This window comes from Equus asinus, chromosome 1, assembly GCF_041296235.1.
Source record: "Equus asinus isolate D_3611 breed Donkey chromosome 1, EquAss-T2T_v2, whole genome shotgun sequence".
NCBI lineage: Eukaryota > Metazoa > Chordata > Mammalia > Perissodactyla > Equidae > Equus > Equus asinus.
In genome coordinates, this window is record NC_091790.1 from 120,746,863 (window position 1) to 120,761,852 (window position 14,990).

The 14,990-nt window shown below is 37.4% G+C and overlaps 1 protein-coding gene across 33 annotated transcripts in view; it reads left to right on the forward strand.

Annotated features, from left to right (window-relative positions):
• Positions 1-14,990, forward strand: part of UTRN (utrophin) — a 478,862-nt gene that overhangs the window by 371,535 nt on the left and 92,337 nt on the right. For all 33 annotated transcript variants that reach the window (XR_011502522.1, XR_011502525.1, XR_011502539.1 and 30 more), the window contains 2 exons: positions 8,622-8,890; positions 14,183-14,329. Coding sequence is in view for 30 of the 33 variants with exons in the window: in XM_070506675.1 (XP_070362776.1) it covers positions 8,622-8,890; positions 14,183-14,329 (416 nt within the window). In the remaining 3 variants the exon portion in view is untranslated. The remainder of the gene's footprint in view (positions 1-8,621; positions 8,891-14,182; positions 14,330-14,990) is intronic.

Sequence of the window (14,990 nt, forward strand, 5' to 3'; positions counted from 1 at the left end):
TCAGCCTGGTGTAGCTGATTATTTGATTTTGTTTCATTTAAATGATAGTCATAAGAAAAAAAACCCCAGCTGTTACATTAGTGTGTTCATGCGTTTATAGTTGCATGTAGTGTATAAGTTGTGTATATGTGTTTATTCATACACAGCTTTATATAGTTGTTTATGATTGCACCTGTGATTAATGGTTAATAATAATCTTCAAAAAAAATAATAATCATCTTTTCAGACAAAAAAATATGTATGGATTAACGTTTTTCCTCTTCAGTCTTTGACAGCTGGCTGTGTATATTTAGGAGTAGTTGATATTTTAACTGAGGGTATTCTGTTTTCTTTTAACTACTAAATGTTTCATAATATTTTAGAAAGCCAATTACTAAGATTATTTTTCTCTTGTGTGAAATATCATATACTTTATGATATAACAAACAAGTACTACATGACATTTTTCAGTTCACTGCGTCAGTCCATTTTGTGCCAGTATTAGCAAACTTGTGCAAATAAAATTTCATGATTATTAAATTAGTGAAAATATGAAATTTTCACATAGTTTAGTAGAAGTTACTTTTATACTGATTCTCAGTATAACTTAAGATTACATTAAAAAGATGACAGTAGGGGCCGGCTCCCTGGCTGAATGGTTAAGTTCTCGTGCTCCGCTTTGGCGGCCCAGGGTTTTGCAAGTTCGGATCCTGGGCCTGGACATGGCACTGCTCATCAAGCCATGCTGAGGCAGCATCCGACATGCCACAACTAGAAGGACCCGCAACTAAAAATATACAACTATGTATTGGGGGACTTTGGGGAGAAAAAGGAAAAATAAAATCTTTAAAAAAATGGCAATAATTATTTCCTTGCATCTCATAAAATGAGACCAAATTACACACAGCCTGAGTAATTAGGCTCGTAAAACTAACAGGTGTTTTTTCCTAGGCCTTTTTTGTTTTCCTAATGACAGCTTTATTCATCAGAACCCCATTCATTGTAAATGACAAACACCCAACTTCCATAAGCCTGGGTGTGAGGAGCAATGTGTTAGCCCCATAAACAAATTACAGTAAGGGCAAGGTCGCAGCTGGCCACAGGACTGGAATGCCACCCAGAAACCTCTTCTCCATGTCTTCCTTTCTGCCTTTCTCCACAACGTCTCATTTTCTTAGCTTTCCTATGACCTTGTGCCTCACAACCTTGCACCAGGGAGAGAGAACCCTTTTTTAGATCAAGCACATTCCAGGAGAGGGCTCTGATTGACTCAGCTCGAGTAACACGGAGCTCCGGGTCTGCTGGGATTGGCAGACCCCCTTTATAAACGTGATGCCACATGGAGGAAGAATCCACGCCCAAAAGGAAGGGAGAAGAGTGAAATGGTAGTGAGCAGAGATGTTCACATGCCAGCATTGGTCAGGTGCTCACCGTGTGCCTGGCACTGTCCGAAGCACCTTGCAGGCCTTGTTTCCTTAAATTCTCATAACAAGTCTTTGAGGTGTGAGTACTGTCACCACCCATGTGACAGAGCCGAGGCACCAACCTGGGCTTGTCACTAAACTTGATGCTCTTAACCACCATAGTATAATGTCTTAACTGCTCCAGTGCTCAAGTACTTCTGGACATTCAGTAGAAATAATTTCCTATATTCTTCTACTTGAAAAAAAATTTTATACAATAATTAAATATGTTTATAACTCTTTGCTTTTCCTCTTACTGTTGCTTTTTCTTTACTGAAGTATCAGGTTGCTTTACAGAATGACGTACCAGTTCACTGACTTCCTAGCACCGAGGGAGCAGGTGTTTAGGCTGTATTAGACTTTGTCTTTTTAATTTTCATATGAAAACTTGAACGATAAATTATTGCTTCCAGGCCTGTAGACCAAGACAGTAATTTAATTAGCTTCTCAAGTCCAAATTAGATTAGTAAAGTTGTAATGCGTGAAGAAGCACAGAAAAATATGATGTTACTTTCTTTTCCAGTGTTCTTAACCACAGAGCAGCAATGTGAGCCTTTCCAGTTTAAAGCTCTAGAATGTATGGATGGATGTAATGAATCTAGTCTTCAGCTTGCCCAAAATATGATGAGCAGGCTAAGTAAGCCCATTAATTGGGTAAAAAAGTTCAAAAACTTTTTTGCAGGCTAATGAATATCATACTAATGAAATCCGAATTTAAATAAACAGGTCAACAGTCTTGATGAAGAATTATATGATAACAAAGGTTAGTTTGATGGACACAACATTTTAAATTAATTGTTCACCATCTGTTATGTTCTCTAATCACTGTTACAACCATCCATAAATCACATTTGCCTCATAAAAAAGATGGCAGTAATTTACATGGATGCATTGCATTGTAATCAACATCTGGGATGTTCCTTTCTGATTCAAACATAAAGGATAGGAGGATACTAAACTCTTTTAATGTGGTGGGGTACTTACTTTCTTGTCATTTTTGTTTCTCTTGAAAGCTGGAATCTTTAAGAGCGAATTAGGGGGTTGCAATTTTTTAGAAAGCATAATCCTAGCAAAGGCATAAATTTTCCTTTTCAGTTAAGCTCCTCACTTATGTTGGCAGTACGTAAACAGAAGACAAAGACACACCTAACTTCTTCTAGAAGAATGACAACCTTGGGTAGAAAGCTCACCACTTCTCTGTCGCTCCATCAATCATTAGCTGCTGTGTTCCGCAGAGAAGCAGCCTGGGGAGAGACAGGCAGTGGTGTGAGAAGAGATGGAAGACTTTTAATCTAAGACTCCTGTCCTTTTATTCTTGAAGGAGAAAGGGGAGAATTTTTTTCAAGTCAAAGATGCTGTACAAGGATCTGTTATTCATTTAACAAGTACTCATTGAATGCCCACCATGTGCCAGGTGGAGATACACCACAGGTGCCTCTGGATACTGAGGATGCAGCAGTGAACAGAACATACCCTTGATTTCCTGGATCTTACATTCCCAGCCTCCCGCTACCCTCCTGCCCCTAGTGACTTGTCTGCTGCTTTCCAGCACAAAGAACTGAGTTGAATAAATTACAAAACTGCCATTAGTGTGAGGAAATACAGGGAATATCCAGTTACAGAAAATTGAAAGCTAGATCTCAGGCTGCTTAGCTAGGTCTGTTCCAGGATCTCTTTGCTGTTCCTGCTTTTTTCCTTGGAGGTTAATCATCTTATTGGTCTGTCCCTGCTTCTTCCTCAGCTCAGTGCTGGGTGTATTTACTTTGGCCCACTTTACGAGAAGAGTGAAACGTAGAAGTATTTACACTGGTTCTACCTGCATTAACTTCTAAGCAGAAGTGCCATTTATCTTTCTCCACAGTGTGGTCTATATTCCTGTTTCCTTTCCATTTTCCCTCCCTCTCTAATTCTTGGCATTTTGGTATTTGTGGAAGATATTCTCTAAATCTCTTTACTTTGAAATTCTTATTTTCCCTTAAATGTATTTGTTCACTGTCTTTTTTGTTGTTAAGGATTTGAGAAGTCCCTTGACAGCATGGATGGATCTGTGTCATCTTTATCATATTCCTACTGAAAGATTTAGGCTACACGTAGGCACGTTAATCTACTCTGGGCAGCCTCTTACTTTTGTCATCCTTATAATTTATTAGGCGAACATAATTAGAAACATCATAATCAGCCAATGGCACTGATGATGTACTTGTAATCTGCTTCATAATGAATTGTTGCCATCAGTCATCATACAGAATAGACAATGGGCAGGGTCCTCTTAAACACTGATCATTTCAGAGAGATTAAGTTGTCTTAATCATGTAATCAGAAAACTGAGGAAGACCTTATTTCCCATTATGCTAATTAGAATTGTCTTTCGGTCATGAAGAAAAAAGAAAAAGAGAGAGAGAGAAATCGAGGGGAGGGGAGAAGAGAGAGGGAGACTGAGAGAGAGCAAGTTAAGTTGTTTCTAGAGATAGGGCGATGCATTGTTTTTTTCCCTTGACTTTTTGTTGGCTAATCAACTTGGTTTATGCAAAACATCTAAACATGTCTAAACCTCTCAGACTTAGTAATAAAATGATAAAAGTTAGCCTTTGTTGAGCCCCTTCTGTGTGCCAGGGCTTTATAGATATTAACTGGAGTTCAAAGAGATAAGGACTATATCTGTGATTACATAACTCGTTATACTGGAACTGGCATACCATCTAATCTTTCCTTGTTCCAAATTGTCCAGGAGTGAAAATGCTACCCTGGAGAATTTTTTTCTATATTTTCTATCTTTGTTTGTCTTAATGTTTCCTTTGCATCTCTTGGTGAAATACAACAATAAGATTATAGGTACATGCGAAAAAAGCAAACAGAACAAATAAGGTATTTGGAATTACCATACTTGAAATGACTTTGTAAGGCTTATCTTTCTCTTTCACAGTAAAACTCTTCTTATAAATGCTTTATATGGGTGTGAGGAGGAGGAAGAAAAAATAAGTAGATTTCCAGTTCAAATTATGAAGTTAAATATTTTCAATAAAGAGTGAAGCTAAAATTCCATTCAGCCCAACTCAATTCATTATTGCGTATTGAGGACATACCGATCTCTAGACTGAGTACTACAAAAACAAGATGGAAAGAAAGAAAACATGCATGACAGAATGCTTTAGAATCTCAGACTAAAAAGTTCTGGTGGAAGATTATAAATGTCAGTACCATAACTGAGAAAGAAAATTCAGTAAATATGGGAAATTTTTATTAAAAACAACACTGGGCTGATTCTAATAGATTTCTATCATTTCATAATAGGAGAATGATAGTGAGAAACATATACTTTCATTTTTTAAAATTTAAAAATTCTTTTGCCTAAGCCTACAAAGGGAGATTTCTTTTTCCTCTGCTGTTAAGATTTCTTTGAGTGATGTGGCGGCTTTGCCTTTCTTATATAATTGAATTTTTTCGGTGAAAGAGGGCCTTGGTGTGAAATGTTTTTCCAGCATGAGAAAATAGGGTTCCTCCTTGATAAACCTGGAAGGAGCAGGCCATGTAGCTCGCCTGGGGGCAAAGGGCAGGATGGGAGCAGGGCTGGTTACAAATGCTGGCCTCTGCTCCTGGTCCACGTCGGTTTTCCTCCTGGATTCCAGTGAACCACATTATGGTCTTTTCCCCGTGGATAAAGGAGAGCGTGGTATAAACGCCATCCAATCAATTTGCCTATTTGAAGAATAAACATAATTGGACAAGAGAGAAAATTTCAAGATTGATCATTCCTTTCTCCTTTTTTCTTCTTTCTAAAAGACAGTTATCTGTTCTTCCTTAAATATCTTTGTAACACAATAAAGAAATTGCTATTTTAAATTATAGAAACATAAATATAGTGTTTGCAATATAATATAATAGGTTATGTATAAATATAGAATGTAAATATACAAATATAGAAATTAAATATAATTCCACCCTCAAAATCTGGCCAGTTAAGTGGGGAAGATGTGAAGGGAGGGGACTGGGAGAATGGAAAGTGAAAGTGCGCCCCCCTAAAATACACACAAACACACACACACACACACACGCACACGCACACTGTAAGGAGTAGGAAAGTGACAGAGAAAAAACACTTCTGGCTGGTCTGAGAATTGTCAGTAAATTTATTTGCTTTTATCCTGCTGTTTCCCGTCTCTCCGATTGGCCTCTATTACTGCCTTTTCAAATGCAAATTAGATCAGCCTCTTATCGCCGCCGAGCTTCATTTGCTCCCTGGCCTTCAGCGTTTGGTGGCTCTGCTCCGAGTGGGAAGGGCACATCGACTCATTGGAGTGGAAATATGCTGTGGAGCGTCAGCAGCGGGGACCAGAGAAATCAATTTCTAAGCCAATAGGCTGGCCGTGCCCTGTCCTGGCAGCACAGCACAGTTATCTGGGGAGCTTTTAAAATATGTCTCTGCTGGCCTTCACCCTTGACCAACTAGATGAGAATCTTTTCCTATTTTGGGGTAGGGCCCCTGGGGATCAGCATTTAAAAACAAATGAACAAGCATACACATTCTCAGAGTGGTTTCTAACATGTCACCAGAATTCAGAACCGCTAGTCCAGAAGATTCTGCACTCCTGCAGGAGGGGCTCACAGTTTACTGCTAAGCATCGGTGCAGAATATTTGAAGAGAACTTTGTCCTTTGATTTTCAAATATTGAGAGGACTTTTTTAAATGTAATTATTTCCCTTTATTGTTTTTATCTTTTCTGCTTTTTTGCTGTTTTAATTTTTCTATTTTCTTACCCCAAATTGTCATAACACAAACGTTCTGGACAGTATTTGTTTGGTTTTGTACTTCCCTCTGTTCTCGGTTTAAAGTCTTTGTTAAACTGAGGTGTTGCTGCTGTGGGAGGCAACAGGGTTTAATCTGATTTAGGATTACTTAGTATGTTTCCTTTCTGGCCAACAGATGGTGAATTGGACATAGAAATTTTCTCTTCTTCTGAGGAGCTGCTTGAGTGAGGGTTATGTAATAAATACTACCAAAAAACTGCTCAATGAAAAGATTTTACATTAAGCGAAGACAAAAAGTCACAGCCAGCGTTGGGTGTTTTGTCACAGGACAAAGAAGCTGTGTGTCTCCCTGTCAGGTCATTCAATGATTAACTCAGAAACAGTGTTACTTTATGTAAGGAAAAAATCATCATAACTAAGTTGTCTGTTCTGAAATTGGTACTGTATTTCTTTCTTTCTTCTTTTTTTTTTTTTTTTTACAAAAGTCAGTAAAACATGAGTGCTTAAAGTATATCTTTGAAAAAAACCTAAGTGACATATTAACAAATGCAGGTGTTGCCGTCATAAAAATTATCAACTCCATTTCTCACCAGGCTATTAAGAATGATTTCTTTTCATCTCACACATAGCATTTTATATTTATATACAGTAGATATAAGTATTATGTATTTCTCATTTTCTAAATATCTCCAACATTTAAGGATTTAAATAAGGTTTGCCTAATGACATACCTTTCCTCCTAAAGTTTTTCCTCAGGAACCTTGAAATCTTGACATGTTGTGTTTTTTAAGACCTTTCCCCAGGCTTCTTGAGTCCCTCCCCTGACTGTTGTACTGGACTGTGTCTGAGTTTAAGCATTCCTTGAAACTAGATCTCTCATTCACTGTTTTCCTTATTTATCTTTTACTGGTATGTTCAATCTATCTACCTATCATGACACTTTCTCTTCTTGATTACTGAATTGTAATCGATTCAGTTGCCACTGGATTATTAAGACTCTCTATAGCTTCACAGCACTTTAGCAGTATACGTTGGAGTTCCATGGTTGCTAAACGCTTCATGGTCCATTTGGTTCCCAGAGATTCATCACAGCTGCTTTTAAGTCTAAATAGAGATATCTAGAATTTTCTGGAAATCTAGGTAGATAAAAAGATGTATTCTGTCCCTTTTAACTTGAATTTTAAATAATATTTAAGTAAACACAGATAAGCAGACACATTTATGCTGAATGTGACAGTTACTGTTTAAGGAGAGCTTGCTTTATTTTGGCTTACCACGCAGTTCGTCTTACCAGGAAGTTCAGTGAACTTCCTTTCATTGTAAGAATGACTTGGAATATTTTTAGATGAAGTGGATGTTGCTAATGTGACTGATACTAAAAGATGGGCTGTTGCCACGAAGAAGAATATGCGTTTCTGTCTTAAATTAAACTCCAGTTTGCCTTGACTGTGTATTTCTGACCTGCCTCTCTGTCTCCAGTGCACAAGTAGGACAACCGGCAAAGCAGCCGGATGGGAAGGGAGGCGTTCTCAGGTGTGAGGGTAGAGAGGCCCAGGAGTGTGCAGCTGGAGGGCTGTCCAACCTGCTTTGAGTGTCCGCTCTGTGTCCATCAAAGTCCTCTGCCGCTGTCTTGTCAGCTTCCCATCTCTATGTTTCTGAGCCTTGGCCTTGAACTTGACTTTCATTTCTGTCTCTTATCCTTTGCTTGTCTTTGAGACTCCGACTCTTTCTTCCTGCCCCTGTCCGGTGGCAAGGCCTTGCCTTATGCCCTTTCTTGTCTGAAAGTCTAACTTTATTTCAGACATTCTGGAAGCTGTCTTGCTCTATTAAATACTTATGCTGGTCCTTGAAATCTTGCCATCTTCCTGTTGAAATGTTTGTGACATGCTACATGTCTTGGCTACAGAAAATACCCTGTTTTGAAGATGAACTGCCAAACAGACTCAGCGATGATTAAGTATCTAAGATATGTTGTCTTCAGTTACTTTTTCAGGAAAACCATAAATCAATCTTATTTTCTCGAGTTTTTACTCATGACTTAAAGCTATTTCTCTCCTAATTAACTTCCTGTTTCTCATGAGGACAATGAAATGAAAAGCCGTCTTTGGATTTTATGTAACTAAGTTTATGGTAAAGAAAAATTGTTTTATTTCTTGAGTTATCTTGTTACATTTCAAGGTTTGCAAATATATTAAAATTCAAAAGTCACCAAAAACTAGGCCGTTCATTACTCTGAGGAACTATCTTCTTCTTTCAAGGAGTAGCAGGGAATAGTGGAGGAAGTTTGGAGAAATGTTTTGTTCTTCTGGCCAGTGTAAAATTCTGTCTCCGTGTATCCTGGTGGCAAGCCTTTGAAAGGTTGTAGTCATGCTTCACTATAAAGAATGTAGAGTTGATCAGGCTTCCAAATATTCTTTTTTCTTAAAATCACAGAATTGACTCCTGAGGAGAGAGCCCAAAAGATTGCCAAAGCCATGCGCAAACAGTCTTCTGAAGTCAAAGAGAAGTGGGAAAGTCTGAACGCTGTTACCAACAATTGGCAAAAACAAGTGGACAAGGCATTGGAGAAACTTCGAGACCTGCAGGGAGCTATGGACGACCTTGATGCTGACCTGAAGGAGGCAGAGGCCGTGCGGAATGGCTGGAAGCCCGTGGGAGACTTGCTCATCGATTCGCTGCAGGATCACATTGAAAAAACCATGGTCAGCATCACTGCCTCAGATAAAGCATTTAAAAAATGTGTTACTGTTAAATCTAACACAAATACAGAGAGCCACAGATATAAATTGTTATAAGAGATTGTTATTAGGCCAACACCGTTACAACCCCTACCAAAATCAGGACATAGAACATTTCCAGTCACAACAGATGTTTTCCATCTGCCCCTCACCATCAGAAGCCTCTTCACCCAAATAACAACGAATGAGACTTTTGCAATCATTTACTGTTATTTTTCTTAGCTTTTTTTTTTTTTACCCAACTGTGCATCCCTAAACAATTTGGATTAATTTTACTTATTTTTTTAAAAAATATTTTAAACTCCCTTTTAATCTCCAGATTTCCCCTCTATCCTTTTTTTTGTTTTCTTTACAATGTATTTGTTGAAGAAACGAAATTGTTTGTTTTGTAGTGTTTCTCACAACCTGGATTTTGCAGAATGGCATTCACATTGTGTAGTCTGGCAGGTTCTTCTCTATTGTCTATTTCCTGGAGAGTGGTAGTTGGATTTAGAAGTTTAATCAAAGTATACTGTTTTATTGGGAATTCTTATCTAAAAATTTTATCTCATTGCCTGAGTACATTAATGAAGCGCTAGTCTAGCTGTAAATTCTCTTTATAGTCAGGAATTGCCCAAATTTAAGGATGTCAGTCCTATGGTCTAGACACTCTTTGGCTCCCATATTCTAGAACATATCCAGGAAAAAATTAATGAAATTTAGGCAGTAAGAGACACAGATAACAGATTTAGAGTGTAGTAGGGTTTGTAGTAGCATATTAAACTATACACTAGGACGTCATGAATCAAATCAAAGAATAAACCAGTGAAAAATCAGAAGGTGTTAGACAGACGATATCTATCATGAATGAATGGAATTTTTTTTATTAAGGCATAATTGACATACAGCGTTGTATTAGTTTCAGTTGCCCATGAATAGAATTCTTATTATAAAAGACATTTGTCTTTTGTGCACAGACATTGGATAACACTCTCCCTTTGTTTGTATGCATGTGGCTGAAGAGGAAGAGAAGGAAAGTCTAAGAAATTAACTGAATGCTTAGGCAAATTACATGAGTAATTATATGTGTGTGTAGACATAGGAATAATAATAATTACTAGCATTCGTTGAGGCTTACTATGTGCCAAGAACTGTTGTTAGCCAGTTTACATGGATATCTCTTTTAATCCCCACACCAGCCCGACAAGATAGGTATTATTATTATGTCCATTTTCCAAATGATGAAACTGAAGATATTTCTCAAGCCCACACAGCTACTAAGTGATAAGAGTTTTCATGATTTCTTTCGTGCTCTTCTCTTTCATCGTAGAGACCTCATTCATTCCAATGTAGCTAAACACAACTTTGATTAACTATTTGAATTCAAAGATTTAAAAGTTAAATTTAACTAAAAAACATTTTATTACTAAAAAAGAGTATTGGTGTCTGCCATCTTTCGTTGTAAATATTCATAAGTTTCCAGCAACCCACTGAATTAAGCAGGCTTCTTTCTCCAACTCTAGTATCCTAAAAACCATTTCATGAGTGGATCCGAGTTTAAAATAACCAAATGAAGATAAAGCCTCTTAGTGTAACTTCTTTGGAAGTTGCACGCTTATTATATTTTAAAAGATGGTTTTCAAACACTGAAAACTTTTAAGTCAATGGGTTACAAAAAGTGTGTTCTATTGTACTGCATAAAGTGTGTCTTGGTTGGAGCAAGAATTTACACGTTTGAATTTGAAAGTATCCATTTTTAATGCAGATTATTAGTGTTGGGGGAAAAATGAAAAGTTGCGTCTGGAGTTTTTAGAAGCCTGAATGTTTGGGAGTTATTAATCCCATTTGATTAAAGAAATTACCCTCTTCTGTCTCCAAATCTTTTGTTCAACTCTCCGCCTAAGTAGAAAGCTAGGAAAAATACAGTTAATATTTAAGAAAAAAGGAATAAACTGTGGATTAAAATATTTTCACATCTTATTAGGAAAAAGGAAAATAAAAACCTAAGTCTCATTAAACCAAATAGAATGGATTCAATGTCTGGTTTTCCGTGTGCTCTGAAGTACACCCCAAATCTTACTGAAGCAGTAGGCAGATGAAAACAAGTACCAGTTATTGCTAAATATTATTAAATATGGCAAAGCAACTGGAAAACAAAATCTTTGAGGGTAATCAAATAATTTTAACTTCCTAAAATTATCCCTCATCATTCTTATTTGCAGAATACGCATCTTCTGACAGGAGAAGGGTTTGGAATTCACATCTGCCAACAGGCTGCCAGTCAGCACCCTTAGTAGTAGCAGATGTTTCTGTTTATATAGCCAGGAAGACCACATAGACTTTTATTCTCCTATAGGAAGGTGCAGCCAAGACGTGATCAATTGGTTCTTTATACTAGAACATGCGGCAGATCTGAAACCGTTTTAAAACTTGCTCTATATCAAGCCCCTTCATTTGGAAGCTCTTGAAAAGCAAAAGATAAACCTTCTTAACAGAATGATTCCTTGTTGCCATAAAACACCTCACCCCCAAAACAAAAACAAAACCCAGAGACCTAGTTTGTCAAAGATCTTTTAACGTTTTCACCTGTGGCTTGTAAGAGAAAAAGTATTTTTATAGAGGAAAAATGAAAACTCCTTTCTCTTCTATAAGATTTAAAAAATCTGTCTTGAAGTTATAATCTAATTTAAAAAACTTTTACCATGTCTTGAAGTAAAACTGCTTATCATTTAAAATCATATAAATCCGATAGTATTTTCCAGCAATTCATTTTTAATCTTCAGTACCTACAAAATACAAAGACAATGATTAAAAAGCTGATTAAAATTCTCAACTCTTCCAAGATACTCAAGGAGAGAATATTAATGTGTAATGTTGAAATCACAGCTGAAGAAGCCTTGAAGGATATGAGTTCTGTAATTAGTCTTAAACAGGTCTCTTCAAAGTCCAGACCGAAAAATTCTCTTTCCCCACCCTAACTCCCACTCCTGTCCGTCCCATGCTTCTGGGTTAATTATTAACTCTTTAGACCTGCAATGCCTCTGTTATCATATAACTGCTTATCATATAACTGCTTTTCTCATTGACCTGTATTTGTGTGTCTGTCTGTCCATGCGCATTCTGTCATCCATGAAGGACCAATAACTACAGCCATGGAGAAAAACTATCACAACTCTAGATTCCTCCTCTCTCCATTTTGCAGCAGTCCACGTGTCTTTGCAAGCTTCCATTCTTCTACCTGATTTTGAAATGTTAATGTCTGCAGGATTCTGGCGATATTTCTTGCTTTACGCACATTGACTTCCATGTTCACTGTTTCAGATGTCATTAATACACTGCTACCTCCATTGTCCATGTCTTTCATTCCAACTCTGGGTTCCAGATCTGTTCTTCTGACTCTCCACCTTCAGCTTCTTCCTGCGACTTTGAGCACGTTCAAGAATTTTGAAACACTAAAATATATTCTCTAATTTACCTAAAATGCATTTCATTTATAAAGATAAAGTTATATTTTTAATAATGTTTTGGTTTTTATCAAACATGATGATTATTTTTAGCCTGTACATGTTATATAAGGGGGAGTTATGTAGGCTAACTGGATTTGGAAGAGAGAAGGTCTTGGAAGAGAAAAGGAAGGGGGGAAGTTGTTAAGGAGGCTTTCTTTTTATAAGCATAAGGAGGGAGCCAAATTAATACTGCAGTGTTCTAATAAAACTTCATGGACTTCAAAGCACTTTGATATATATTCTGACATTAACTAAATTTGGTATGGGGAAAGAGGAGAATAAAGGGAGTTCATACACATGTGACTAATCTCTTGAGGAGTGGGGACTGTAGAAATCGTAACACCTGGGGGCTGATGCTAAATGTATGCTCACACCACCTAATCCCTATAAATTCACTTTGGTACATGATTAACTCTAATTCTGTGACATACCAAAGAATTAAAAATGTACTGTTCTGTTTTAACATCTCAAGTCTGCTCCCAATTGTGTATTGGCTTAATCTTGCCTCGGATATCATTTCTGTGGGCCTTTGTCAATAGAAATGAATTCCAACCCTCTTGTATTGCACATTTTGTGCTGAATACTGCAGAATGTCTGTTCTCGAGAAACTTCTATTCTACTTGATGGACATCAAGAATCTGGATGCTTATAATACAAGGACTCAGAGCTCTGATGAGGAATGGTATTTAAAATACACAACAACTGGTTCATATGGCACCAAACAATCGGAATGGCCCCACTATAAGCTGATTTGTGTGTCTAGACACGTGCTGGCTGTAGGTCGTGACTGGGTTCGAGAAGGCAGAGAGAGTGCTGGGAAGCACAGAGGAAGGGCTTCCAGCCAAGACTGGTAAAGGAAGGGCCTCAGGAAAATCTTCCCTGACGTGGGATGCATGGACTGGGTGCCTGAGTTGTCTTTAAAGGATCAATGGGACCTAGGCAAAGAATTTTTTGGGAAAAGGGAACATGAACATAGAGGCAGGTGGAATTATGTGGAGAATGGAGAAAACTTAGTGTTTTCATTATTCTGTTTGCTCTCACAACACATATTACTACCATTGCCTCAAATATTTTTTTGTTTGGTTTTTTCTTCCCCTCTTTACATACACCCCCACCCGTGCCAGCTATCTGTTCTGTGCCCACAGGTGGCTTCTGTCAGTTCTAAGCTCTTTTCTTATAGACCCCATTATTCCTGCCCCACCTCTAACCACAGAGCCTGATCATAAATGATTCTGAAAGGGATGAACCTTATCTCTCAAGTATGTAATAGGCATAGGTTTTGTGGTTAGGAAAGTTGTTTTTCTTGGCCACTTTCTAACTTAATTTTAAATGGACACATTCAAATCAAGTTGTTGCATCAGGTATAAAGTATTAAGGTAGCCATATTAAGAAAGAAAAAAGAAGGAAGATACGAAAGAAAATTAAAGATAGAATCAAGACTAGAAATTATTAAGGTGGATGATAATGGCAAACATTCTCCAGACTAAATTGCATATGATGAAAAATTTGGAGAAAATATGTAATCATTTAAATGAGTTCGCCTTATAATTTTTCTCTTCACACACCTATTTAGATTCTCTGGGGTATAAAGGATAATTCTTTGGCTGGTGGTCCTGGCTTACTGAAGACCTGGATTGAGTGGGCTCCTGTAGAGTGAGCAACTGTAGTTGGCCTCTCAGCTGGTCTTGCTGTTTTCTTTGAAAGAAAGTTCAAAATGCTACCTTTTGTTCTCTTCTTTACCAATGACATCATTTTCATCCTCTTCTTCCAGGCCTTTAGAGAAGAAATTGCACCAATCAACTTAAAAGTTAAAACAGTGAATGATTTGTCCAGTCAGCTGTCTCCACTTGACCTGCATCCATCTTTAAAGATGTCTCGCCAGCTAGATGACCTTAATATGCGATGGAAACTTTTGCAGGTATCGTTACCCCTCTTCCTAATCCAGATTTACACCTAGTTGGTCTTTAAACTCTACCTCACTATTCTACCACACACCATCATTTCCTCTTTCTGGTTGGTTGTTTTTGATAATGGATTTATAGCATATGCTATCATCAAGTATTTGTCTTTCAGTATCTTGAACCCAAAGGCCTCATTTATTTATGAATAGAGATTTTAATGCAATTTTATGATGTACTATTCATATGATATTTGTAGAAAATTGCAAAAGGTCAAATAAATCACAGTAATTGTAACCTATGGTAGGTCACAGAAGCATTTTTCCCATAATGGCTCATAAAGGAGTCATTCTTCTTACTTTAATCATGTACTTTTTTTTCTTTTGAAAAGTGAAGAAAGTCTCCATCCTTCTTCTTCCACTGCTTGCTATTTTGCTGTCTTGCTCATTTTTTCCAGCTAGCACATTTACACTCTTCTGTGTTTGCCTTTGGCTCTGAGTTCTTAGCTGATCTATTACAGTTGTTCTGATGACTCTGATATGACTTGCTTGTCCCAGATTTAATAGAGCCAAACCAAGAAGAACTCTCTCAAGTATTAGTAGCTATCAGCATTTGCAAGTCACTATACATGCCACTCAGAAGTTTTTGACTCAATCTTTGTCACATTCAGTGGCCAGCTTC